The sequence below is a fragment of the Artemia sp. Qi Xiang Cuo genome, chromosome 6 (genome assembly GCF_049724085.1).
Source record: "Artemia sp. Qi Xiang Cuo chromosome 6, ASM4972408v1, whole genome shotgun sequence".
Taxonomy (NCBI): Eukaryota; Metazoa; Arthropoda; class Branchiopoda; order Anostraca; family Artemiidae; genus Artemia; species Artemia sp. Qi Xiang Cuo.
In genome coordinates this window covers 54,277,716-54,290,970 of record NC_142799.1, presented here as the reverse complement: position 1 = coordinate 54,290,970, position 13,255 = coordinate 54,277,716, and the positions used below count along the sequence as shown (strand labels likewise).

At 32.7% G+C, this 13,255-nt stretch overlaps 1 protein-coding gene across 1 annotated transcript in view; it reads left to right on the top strand.

Annotated features, from left to right (window-relative positions):
* The window catches only part of LOC148951382 (uncharacterized), an 83,151-nt gene that overhangs the window by 19,893 nt on the left and 50,003 nt on the right, over window positions 1–13,255 (top strand). Inside the window, exon 4 of the mRNA XM_089090835.1 lies at window positions 1,987–2,082. Within this exon, the coding sequence (XP_088946961.1) occupies window positions 1,987–2,082 (96 nt within the window). The remainder of the gene's footprint in view (window positions 1–1,986; window positions 2,083–13,255) is intronic.

The following is a 13,255-nucleotide window of genomic DNA, read 5'->3' as shown; positions in this document are numbered from 1 at the left end:
CAGTTTCTGCCTGATTTCTTCAACAACTATCTCTTGTAGGCAGGGACGTCCTGAGGCTCATTCTATTGGGGGAAGGGGGGCGACCCTCGTAAATTTTACCGAATCGCTACCTGATTTATGCCGAATTTTCTGCAGAAATCAAGGATTTTGCTAAATTTCCGCTTATTTTGCGAAATTTCACCGGATGCCAAAAAGTTAGGGGGGCATTGCCCCCCCCCATCGGGAAGCCGCTACTTGTAGGCTCATGATCAATGCCCTTCTTCCTTGATATTGAAATCTACCATTTTGCCTCTATTGCGTTACGCAAGTGACATGTTGAATCCATGTCGTACGCTGCAGTAGATCAGTAAAAGTTTTACTGAAAATCTTCAAGATAAATGCCTATTACCCAGCCTCACAGCGAAGTAGCCCTTATATCTTTTATATATCGTTATTTCGGAAAATCCTCACAAAATCGGACCAGTCAAAAATCTGTCTGTTATTTTTCCTTTTCGAAAAATATTTAATACGTTTACCAACTTGGCACAAAAACACATTATTAGTTCAAATTACAAAACTAACTACCTTTAACTAGCTTTCTCTCTGGTTGTTGTAAAACACAGCAAAAAAGTAACTGAACATGATATATGCCAGTTTCTAGTGCAATGCTTTAAATATAAATGTCACTTGTGTTCCTGTCATAATTTTGTCTATTGAAGCTAGTATTAACATTATGCTGCTTTTTGGGTTTTGAATATCATAGGCAGCGATATAGCGCTGCCTAAGTAAAGAACGATGCTGGCACAATTTTTTTTTTTTTTTTTTTTTTTTTTTTTTTACTGAAAAAATTCTTTTAAACGTTTTCACTTTTGTAATTCTAAGAAATCAAAAATTAATTAAGATTAAGGAACGAAAACCAGCATGCGTATGCTGAACGGGAAATGCACATTTTTTTCAGTAGTACCATTTGAATTTTTTCAGTAAAGTGCACGTTATACTGTGACTTTTAGGGTGCATAGGGGTTTAGAATCCTACACATTTTCATTCCTGTGTGAGCAAAGTTTGAATCTATTGTCTATCTTAGTTTCCGTTTGTTTTGGGTTTCTAGTATTTGTTTATGTTGCTTTGTGGATACTGTATGATTGGTAGATTATTTGATTCTATTTTTGTTCTTTTTTTGTTTAATGGAGTTTTTTACTTGTTTTTAAAAACTTATTTTGTGGAATTTTTTTTTTTTTAATTAATTATTATTAACAGTAAGGGTTCATTACAGTAGTGTATAATACGTCATATAAATATATTTTTCGTTTACTGTCTCTGTCGCGTCTATAACGTTAGGACTAACGTCTTAATAAAAATTTCGAGTTGAGTGTTTTGTGGGTTTTCCCCTCCTTTTTTATTTTATCAATGTTCGGTCCTTTATTGTGTGGATGAGTTCTAAATATATAAATAAACTAGACTTCTAATCTTGCAGTACTGGAAATTGATATTATACGACTTGACACGTCCAGTTGGATAAAATTCAATGAAAAAGGAGGGGTGATCTTTTCTCTTTTAAGTCAAGATGCAGCGAAGGTTTAAAAATCACAATGTGGTGCATGGCATTGTTTATACCTATGCGTATTTTAACAGTATTAATTATTAAATTCTTTCTCTAAATATAAAAAAAAAATGTTTGAAGAGTAGAAGGACGAAACAGTAAAAAAAAAAGAAAATGAAGAAGACTGACTAGACCTGAAGAACAAGAAAACTTGCAAATTCTTCAGATTGTATCATAGGCTATCATTGTATTGATTGTATCATTATATCATAGGCAATACACGAAGCTAATGGCTTCGTCTAGTGAACATAAGTTCAGTATTTAATGAAAGTATTACTTACTTTTGAGGAGGGACTATTGAAGATTTCCGTGAGTCGTAACTTTCCAGTTAGAAATATGATAGGTAAGTAAATTACCATTTTTTTTATAGAAAAAATTGCTCTCAATCTAAGTTTTTTTTTCGTCAGCTCGCCTCGATAAAGAATATGAGTTCCCTACTCGTCATGAGGCTAAAGAAAAACCTATGTCATCTCGCTTCAGAAGAGAAGGATGGATAATTGACGGTAAGTTGCAATAATCGTTACTATCAATTAATTAACTAATCAATTCATTAATGAATGCTTAATTGATTTTTAGTTTTTCCGAAAACTTAACTGGCGAGTTTCTATTAAACTCTATTCAGTCAAAAGGGGTGTATTATAAAAAAAAAACTCTGAAAATCTAAAAAATTACAGATGCTTTCGGGGAAGTTGATCCGAAATCGGGATTCGTCCATTCATATATATCTGTCCCAAGGTCGTATCCAGGGGGTTGAATCCACTACGCCCCCTGAAATGTTTGTCCGACTTGTAAAAATGTAACAAAAATGCATATAAATAAATCTTGATACGTTTTTTAAAGTTTTTTTGTCCCCCCCCCCCTAAACAAAAATTCTGGATGTGGCCCTGGCCTGTCCCCTTCGTTTTAAAGATGAATACACCTTCCTTTCTCTTCCATTTCATTTCAGAATATTTTAGATCGGATTACATCTACACGATTAACTACACTGATAAGCTAATTAATGAGTTTGTGAGTGTATTAGATATGAGGGGAAAATTTTTCTGAAACACTTGAAGCCGTTTCTTCAATAATTTTAGGAGTAACAAAAAATTCTTACTCTTTAGAAAATTTCCCTCCTTGGAAATATATGCAGTATATTACTTACCTGTACTAGTTAGAATACGAGCTGGAAGAGCTGTCAAACCACCAAAAGGTCTCACCAAAAGCGCAAAATGCCTATTTTATGGATATCCTCTCTGGGGGGGGGGATTTCCGGGGGGAAACGCCTAGCACCATTCCTATGTATCTACAAATGTTAAATTAAACCCTTGCTCTCGTTTTAAAAATGAATACACTCTCGTTTCTCTTCCATTTCATTTCAGAATATTTTAGATCGTATTACATCTACACGATTAACTACACTGACAAGTTAATTAATGAGTTTGTGAGTGTATTAGGTATGAGGGAAAATTTTTTTGAAACACTTTTTATAAATGTTAAATCAAACCCTTGCCCCCCCCCCCAAAAAAAAAGAAAGAAAGAAAAAGAAAATGTATCCAAGGCCCCCCACCCGAACCCACCTCGGAAACTACTCCACCCCCCTCCCCCGAAGACAATCCCGTAGAAAATTCCCCCCATGGAAAGTTTTCCATGGGGGGATATTCGGAAGGAGATATATTCGTAAGGACATTCCTAGCACCAATCTTATGTATTTACGAATGTTAAATCAAACCCCAAAGCAACTCCCTTAATCCTCAATTGTTGTTTCAAAAATTGTCTGTTTAAAAAACCCTTGGCTTTTTTCCAGTAGCAGTTCTAGACCTTGGTAGGAGGGGGGGGGGGTCTTTTTAAATCCGGCATTAAATTTATTTTATATTTTTACACTTTTATGGTATACCCCCCCCCCATACAGTCCTCAGATTATGAGGCCTAAAACCGCCACTGTTTTTCTGTCTTGTTGATAAAGTTAATATAAGACGAAGGAAATTAAAAACAAGTGAATAGCTAAAAAGCAAGTTGTAGTTAATATAAGAACTGAACCTAGTGCCTCATACTTTGCAAAATCAAAAAAAAAGTTTTTTCAACTGAAACTAAGGAGCAACATTAAAACTGTGAGCCCTTTGCCTCATAATGTCAAGCAGAGATCTAAAGCCCTATACTAGCATATTGTTACTTTTTGTTGTGGTTGTTCTTCTTGTTTGGATTATTTTTAGAGTGCTCGCTTAGTTTCATTACCGAAATCAAATTCCGGGCCCGTCAAAGGGTTGCTCCAGCTGCGATCGAACCCCGGGGTCCTTATTACTAAGCAGAGATAAATCTAACTGTGCCAAGACATGACAAAAATTTGTATTACTTCTTTTTATTCTTGTTTAGATCAAAGAATGGGTAACTTGTAAGAGTGGTGCTAGTGTCTACAAAAATAACTGTCAACGTCATCTAGTGTTTGGCGACACTTGACTTTTTTTTACAGTGTGATAATAAAAATAATTAATTTAATGGTACTTGTATGATAAACCCCCTACCACTGAAGTTATTCGTTCATTGTTGCATTGTAGAACCGTTTTTTTTTTGTTAGTTTTTTTCAGCTTAGCGTGAGACAAGACAAAGAGAAGTGACAGAATAGATGGAAAATATATATTTGCGTATTAGGGGTGAGATGGTGGCGGTAAAGTATTTGGAGAGTGTGAAGTTAGAAAATAAGTCTTACTACATAATATGCAGAATAATTGTACCTGACATTAGGCATGCAGATCCGCTATACTTTACCTCCCTCCCCCCTAATGTGCAAATATATTGCCCAAATCTGTTTCTAAAGTATTATATTTTTATCTTACTTTGGTATATTTCATTATGATTGAGTGTCAGAGAAACATATTATAAGAAAATTAGGTAGGTTGTATATAATAAAATTGAAAATATAATTATTATAATTATTAAAATTCAGGTTTCAATAATTGTCTGATAGCAGTACCTGGTCAAAAACAAAAACACTAAAGAGCTTGAAAAAATGCCAAGCGTCGACAGATGATATATGGTGTTGATTTATATTATAATGGGGAAATTTTTACCCCGTGGTGGGTTGATATAGCTGAGATTAAACGCTGGGTCCTGTTTTACCAATTAGGTATCAGTTTCACTGCCCCACCAAAGGACACTTGCTTCTTTATCGTGGAAATTGTCTGTAGCTTGAAGTTCTATGCATAGTTTTATGGATGCCGTGGAAGTTCCATAGTACGCTGATGTGATCATTTGACAGGCAAGCCTTTGTACCCTTATTAAAGGGGTCATATATGCCTGAATTTGAGTCGAGTTCACCTAGTCCAATGCATCATTCTCGAATTAGTACGAATTAGAGAAATTTTTAGTAGATCTGGGTTTGTACTTCTTTACTTCTTCAAAAATTGAGATTTATTTGTTGTATTAGAATAGAAAAAGTTTTTGATGCCTTGAAAAGTTTGCTACGAATCACACCAATTTTTATGTTGCATCTGATTGAATGAATTAAACAATTAAAGTGATAATAGCAATAAAAACTATTCATTTTTGGAGTCCTGTTTTATTAAAATGCATATATCATGGAATCTAGATCTGTAACTTTTTTTTCTTTTTTTGTGTTTAAAAAAACACCATCAGCTTACTTCAGGTGTTTTAATATTTTTTATGATTAAAAAAGTATTATACTTTGAAACTAGAGCTTTCATAAAATATAAAGTCAATGTACTTTTTTTTTGCATAAATTAGTCTCGGAAATAGACGATGAATTTAAAGTTAAAAGACATGATGAACCTATTCAGCCCAAAGCATTTTGATGAATCTAAATACGAAGGCTACGTATTAGCTTTTGTAGATAGATCAATCCTAAGGCTTTATTTTCAACTTGAAAATAAGCCTAATGCGAGTATTTGGAAAAATTCTAATGTCCTAGATAAAAAGCAGTAACAAGAAGAAGATAAAACTCGTTGTTTAAGATAAAGGTAGATGCCATTATCGAATAAATCTGATTACTTTTCCACATAAAAAGAAACCTAATGCGGGTATTAGGAAGAGTTATAATGGCCTCGGTGAAAACCACTAACACAAATTACAAAATAAGTCGTTTCAATAAAAGACAGATGCCGTGTTCAAGAAAAATCCGGTTACTTTTCAACTTGAAAATAAGCCTAATGCGGATATTAGGAAGAATTCTAATGTCCTGGGTGAAAAGCACTAAGACAAACTACAAAATAAGTCGTTTCAATAAAAGACAGATGCCGTGTTCAAGAAAAATCCGGTTACTTTTCAACTTTTCAGCCTAATGCTGATATTAGGAAGAACTCTAATGTCCTGGGTGAAAACCACTAAGACAAATAGTACAAAATAAGTCGTTTGAATTGAAGGCAGACGCCGTGTTTAAGAAAAATCCGGTTAGTTTTCAACTTGAAAATAAGCCTAATGCGGGTATTAGGAAGAATTCTAATGTCCTGGGTGAAAAGCACTAAGACAAATAGTACAAAATAAGTCGTTTCAATTGAAGACAGATGCCGTGATTAAGATAAATCCGGTTAGTTTTCAACTTGAAAATAAGCCTAATGCGGGTATTAGGAAGAATTCTAATGTCCTGGATAAAAACCACTAAGACCAATATACAAAATAAGTCGTTTCAGTAAAAGAAAGATGCCGTGTTTAAGAAAAATCTGGTTAATTTTCAACTTGAAAATAAGCCTAATGCGGGTATTTGGAATAATTTCAATGTCCTGGGTGAAAACCACTAAGACAAATACTACAAAATAAGTCGTTTCAATAAAAGACAGATTCCGTGTTTAAGAAAAATCTGGTTAATTTTCAACTTGAAAATAAGCCTAATCCGGATATTAGGAAGAATTATAATGTCCTGGGTGAAAACCACTAAGACAAATAGTACAAAACAAGTCGTTTCAGTAAAAGATAGATGCCGTTTTTACTAAAAATACGATTAATTTTAAACTTGAAAATAATCCAAATGCGAATATTAGGAAGAATTCTAATGTCCTGGATGATTACCATTAAGACAAATAGTAAAAAATAAGTCGTTTCAATAAAAGGCAGATGCCGTGATTAAGAATAATCTGGTTAATTTTCAACTTGAAAATAAGCCTAATGCGGATATTAGGAAGAATTCTAATGTCCTGGGTGAAAACCACTAAGACAAATAGTACAAAACAAGTCGTATCAACAAAAGACAGATGCCGTGATTAAAAAAATCCGATTAATTTTCCACTTGAAAATAAGCCTAATGCGGATATTAGGAAGAATTCTAATGTCTTGGGTGATTACCAATAAGACAAATAATACAAAATAAGTCGTTTCAATAAAAGACAGATGCCGTGTTTAAGATTAATCCAGTTAATTTTCAACTTGAAAATAAGCCTAATGCGGATATTAGGAAGAATTGTAATGTCCTGGGTGAAAACCACTAAGACAAATAGTACAAAATAAGTCGTTTCAGTAAAAGACAGCTGCCGTGTTTAAGAAAAATCCGATTAATTTTCCACTTGAAAATAAGCCTAATGCGAATATTAGGAAGAATTCTAATGTCCTGGGTGATTACCACTAAGACAAATAATACAAAATAAGTCGTTTCAATAAAAGACAGATGCCCGTGATTAAGAATAATCCGATTAATTTTCAACTTGAAAATAAGCCTAATGCGGATATTAGGAAGAATTCTAATGTCCTGGATGAAAACCACTAAAACAAATAGTACAAAATAAGTCGTATCAACAAAAGACAGATGCCGTGTTTAAGAAAAATCTGGTTAGTTTTCAACTTGAAAATAAGCTTTGTGCGAGTATTAGGAAGAATTATAATGTCCTGGGTGAAAACCAGTAAGACAAATAATACAAAATAAGTCGTTTCAATAAAAGGCAGATACCGTGTTTAAGAAAAATCCGGTTAGTTTTCATTTTGAAAATAACCCTAATGTGGATATTAGGAAGAATTCTAATGTTCTGGGTGAAATCTACTAAGACAAATAGTACAAAATAAGTTGTTTCAATAAAAGACAGATGCCATGTTTAAGAAAAATCCGGTTAATTTTCAACTTAAAAATAAACCTAATGCGGATATTTGGAAGAGTTCTAATGGCCTGGGTGAAAACTAATAAAACAAATAGTACAAAATAAGTCGTTGCAAAAAAAGCCTTTTCCTGGTGGAAAAGCACTAAGACAAATAGTACAAAATAAGTCGTTTCAGTAAAAGACAGATGCCGTGTTTAAGAAAAATTCGGTTTAAAAATTAAATTCGGTTAATTTTCAACTTGAAAATAAGCCTAATGCGGATATTAGGAAGAATTCTAATGTCCTGGGTGAAAACCTCTAAGACAAATAATACAAAATAAGCCGTTTCAATAAAAGGTGAAAACCAGTAAGACAAATAGTACAAAATAAGTCGTTTCAATAAAAGACAGATGCTGTGTTTTAAAAAATCCGGTTAATTTTCAACTTGAAAATAAGCCTAATGCGGATATTAGGAAGAATTCTAATGTTCTGGGTGAAAACTACTAAGACAAATAGTACAAAATAAGTATTTCAATAACAGACAGATGCCGTGTTTAAGAAAAATCTGGTTAATTTTCAACTTGAAAATAAGCCTAATGCGGATATTAGGAAGAATTATAATGTCCGGGGTGAAAACCACTAAGACAAATAGTACAAAATAAGTTGTTTCTATAAAAGACATTATGCCGTGTTTAAGAAAAACCCGGTTAATTTTCAACTTGAAAATAAGCCTAATTTGGATGTTAGGAACAATTATAATGTCCTGGGTGAAAACCACTAAGATGAATAGTACAAAATAAGTCGTTTCAATAAAAGGCAGTTTCCATGTTTAAGAAAAATCCGGTTAATTTTCAACTTGAAAATAAGCCTAATGCGGATATTAGGAATAATTCTAATTTCCTGGGTGAAAACCACTAAGACAAATAGTACAAAATAAGTCGTTTCAATAAAAGACAGATGCCGTGTTTAAGAAAAATCCGGTTAATTTTCAACTTGAAAATAAACCTAATGCGGATATTAGGAATAATTATAATGTCCAGGGTGAAAAGCACTAAAACAAATAATACAAAATAAGTCGTTTCAATAAAAGACAGATGCCTTGGTTAAGAAAAATTCGGTTTATTTTCAACTTGAAAATAAGCCTAATGCGGATATTAGGAAGAATTCTAATGTCCTCGGTGAAAACCACTAACAAAAATAGTACAAAATAAGTCGTTTCAATTAAAGACAGATGCCGTGTTTAAGAAAAATCCGGTTAATTTTCAACTTGAAAATAAGCCTAATGCGGATATTAGGAAGAATTCTAATGTCCTGGGTGAAAACCAGTAAGACAAATAGTACAAAATAAGTCGTTTCAATAAAAGACAGATGCCGTGTTTAAAAAAATCCAATTAATTTTCAACTTGAAAATAAGCCTAATGCTGATATTAGGAAGAATTATAATGTCCTGGGTAAAAACCACTAAGACAAATAGTACAAAATAAGTCGTTTCTAAAAAAGACAGATGCCATGTTTAAGAAAAATCCGGTTAATTTTCAACTTAAAAATAAACCTAATGCGGATATTAGGAAGAGTTCTAATGGCCTGGGTGAAAACCACTAAAACAAATAGTACAAAATAAGTCGTTGCAAAAAAAGGCTTTTCCTGGGTGAAAATCACTAAGACAAAAAGTACAAAACAAGTCGTTTCAGTAAAAGACAGATGCCGTTTTTAAAAATCCGATTAATTTTCCACTTGAAAATAAGCCTAATGCGAATATTAGGAAGAATTATAATGTCCTGGATGAAAACCACTAAGACAAATAGTACAAAATAAGTCGTTTCAACAAAAGACAGATGCCGTGTTTAAGAAAAATCCGGTTAGTTTTCAATTTGAAAATAAGCCTTGTGCGAGTATTAGGAAGAATTATAATGTCCTGGGTGAAAACCAGTAAGACAAATAGTACAAAATAAGTCGTTTCAATAAAAGGCAGATACCGTGTTTAAGAAAAATCAGGTTAGTTTTCAACTTTAAAATAAGCCTAATGCGGATATTAGGAAGAATTCTAATGTTCTGGGTGAAAACTACTAAGACAAATAGTACAAAATAAATATTTCAATAAAAGACAGATGCCGTGTTTAAGAAAAATCTGGTTAATTTTCAACTTGAAAATAAGCCTAATGCGGATATTAGGAAGAATTCTAATGTCCTGGGTGAAAATCACTAACAAAAATAGTACAAAATAAGTTGTTTCAATAAAAGACAGATGCCGTGTTTAAGGAAAATCTGGTTAATTTTCAACTTGAAAAGAAGCCTAATCCGGATATTAGGAAGAATTCTAATGTCCTGGGTGAAAACCACTAAGACAAATAGTACAAAACAAGTCGTTTCAGTAAAAGATAGATGCCGTGTTTAAGAAAAATTCGGTTAGTTTTCAACTTGAAAATAAGCCTAATGCGGATATTAGGAAGAATTCTAATGTTCTGGGTGAAAACTACTAAGACAAATAGTACAAAAGAAGTATTTCAATAAAAGACAGATGCTGTGTTTAAGAAAAATCTGGTTAATTTTCAACTTGAAAATAAGCCTAATGCGGATATTAGGAAGAATTATAATGTCCTGGGTGAAAACCACTAAGACGAATCGTACAAAATAAGTCGTTTCAATAAAAGACAGATGCCGTGTTTAAGAAAAATCCGGTTAATTTTTAACTTGAAAATAAGCCTAATGCGGATATTAGGAAGAATTCTAATGTCCTGGGTGAAAACCAGTAAGACAAATAGTACAAAATAAGTCGTTTCAATAAAAGACAGATGCCGTGTTTAAAAAAATCCGGTTAATTTTCAACTTATAAATAAACCTAATGCGGATATTAGGAAGAATTCTAATGTCCTGGGTGAAAACCACTAAGACAAATACGGTAGTACAAAATAAATGTTTCAATAAGAGGCAGAGGCCGTGATTAATAAAAAACCGGCTAATTTTCAACTTGAAAAGAAGCCTAATCCGGATATTAGCAATAATTATAATGTCCTGGGTGAAAACCACCAACACAAATAATACAAAATAAGTTGTTTCAATAAAAGGCATAATGCCGTGTTTAAGAAAAACCCGGTTAATTTTCAACTTGAAAATAAGCCAAATTCGGATGTTAGGAACAATTATAATGTCCTGGGTGAAAACCACTAAGACAAATAGTACAAAATAAGTCGTTTCAATAAAAGACAGATGCCATGTTTAAGAAAAATCCGGTTAGTTTTAAATTTGAAAATAAGCCTAATGTGGTTATTAGGAAGAATTCTAATGTCCTGGGTGAAAACCACAAAGACAAATATAACAACATAAGTCTTTTCATTAAAAGGCAGATGCCGTGTTTAAGAAAAATCCGGTTAGTTTTCAACTTGTAAATAAGCCTAATGCGGGTATTAGGAAGAATTCTAATGTCCTGGGTGAAAACCACTAAGACAAATAATACAAAATAAGTCGTTTCAATAAAAGGCAGATGCCTTGATTAAGAAAAATCTAGTTAATTTTCAATTTGAAAAGAAGCCTAATCCGGTTATTAGGAAGAATTGTAATGTCCTCGGTGAAAACCACCAAGACAAATAGAACAAAATAAGTCGTTTCAATAAAAGGTAGATGCCGTGTTTAAGAAAAAATCCGGTTAGTTTTCAACTTGTAAATAAGCCTATTGCGGGTATTGAGAAGAATTCTAATGCCCTGGGTGAAAACCACTAAGACAAATAATACAAAATAAGTCGTTTCAATAAAAGACAGATGCCGTGTTTAAGGAAAATCTGGTTAATTTTCAACTTGAAAAGAAGCCTAATCCGGGTATTAGGACGAATTCTAATGTCCTGGGTGAAAAGCATTATGACAAATAATACAAAATAAGTCGTTTCAATAAAAGGCAGATGCCGTGTTTAAGAAAAATCCGGTTTATTTTCAACTTGAAAATAAGCCTAATCCGGATATTAGGAAGAATTATAATGTCCTGGGTGAAAACCACTAAGACGAATAGTATAAAATAAGTCGTTTCAATAAAAGACAGACGCCGTGTTTAAGAAAAATCCGGTTAATTTTCAACTTGAAAATAAGCCTAATGCGGATATTAGGAAGAATTCTAATGTCCTGGGTGAAAACCACTAAGACGAATAGTATAAAATAAGTCGTTTCAATAAAAGACAGATGCCGTGTTTTAAAAAATCCGGTTAATTTTCAACTTGAAAATAAGCCTAATGCGGATATTAGGAAGAATTCTAATGTCCTGGGTGAAAACTACTAAGACAAATACGGTAGTACAAAATAAGTATTTCAATAAAAGACAGATGCCGTGTTTAAGAAAAATCTGGTTAATTTTCAACTTGAAAATAAGCCTAATGCGGATATTAGGAAGAATTATAATGTCCTGGGTGAAAACCACTAAGACAAATAGTACAAAAAATAAGTCGTTTCAATAAAAGACATAATGCCGTGTTTAAGAAAAACCCGGTTAATTTTCAACTTGAAAATAAGCTAAATGCGGATGTTAGGAATAATTATAATGTCCTGGGTGAAAACCACTAAGATAAATAGTACAAAATAAGTCGTTTCAATAGAAGGCAGTTTCCATGTTTAAGAAAAATCCGGTTAATTTTCAACTTGAAAATAAGCCTAATGCGGATATTAGGAATAATTCTAATTTCCTGGGTGAAAACCACTAAGACAAATAATACAAAATAAGTCGTTTCAATAAAAGACAGATGCCTTGTTAAAGAAAAATTCGGTTAATTTTCAACTTGAAAATAAGCCTAATGCGGATATTAGGAAGAATTCTAATGTCCTCGGTGAAAACCACTAAAATAAATAGTACAAAATAATTCGTTACAAAAAATGGCTTTTCCTGGGTGAAAAGCACTAAGACAAATAGTACAAAATAAGTTGTTTCAGTAAAAGACAGATGCCATGTTTAAGAAACATCCGGTTAATTTTCAACTTGAAAATAAGCGTAATGCGGATATTAGGAAGAATTCTAATGTCCTGGGTGAAAACCTCTAAGACAAATAATACAAAATAAGCCGTTTCAATAAAAGACAGATGTCGTGTTTAAGAAAAATCCGGTTAATTTTCAACTTGAAAAAAAGCCTAATGCGGATATTAGGAAGAATTCTAATGTCCTGTGTTAAAACCACTAATAAAAATAGTACAAAATAAGTTGTTTCAATAAAAGACAGCTTACGTGTTTAAGAAAAATCCAGTTAGTTTTCAATTTGAAAGTAATCCTATTGCGGATATTAGGAAGAGTTCTAATGTCCTGGGTGAAAACCACTAAGACAAATAGTACAAAATAAATTGTTTCAGTAAAAGACAGATGCCGTTTTTAAGAAAAATTCGGTTAATTTTCAACTTGAAAATAAGCCTAATGCGGATATTAGGAAGAATTCTAATGTCCTGGGCGAAAACCCCTAAGACAAATAATAAAAAATAAGCCGTTTCAATAAAAGACAGATGTCATGCTTAAGAAAAATCCGGTTAATTTTCAACTTGAAAAGAAGCCTAATGCGGACATTAGGAAGAATTCTAATGTCCTGGGTGAAAACCACTAACAAAAATAGTATAAAATACGTCGTTTCAATAAAAGACAGATGCCGTGTTTAAGAAAAATCCGACTAATTTTCAACTTGAAAATAAGCCTAATGCGAATATTAGGAAGAGTTCTAAAGGC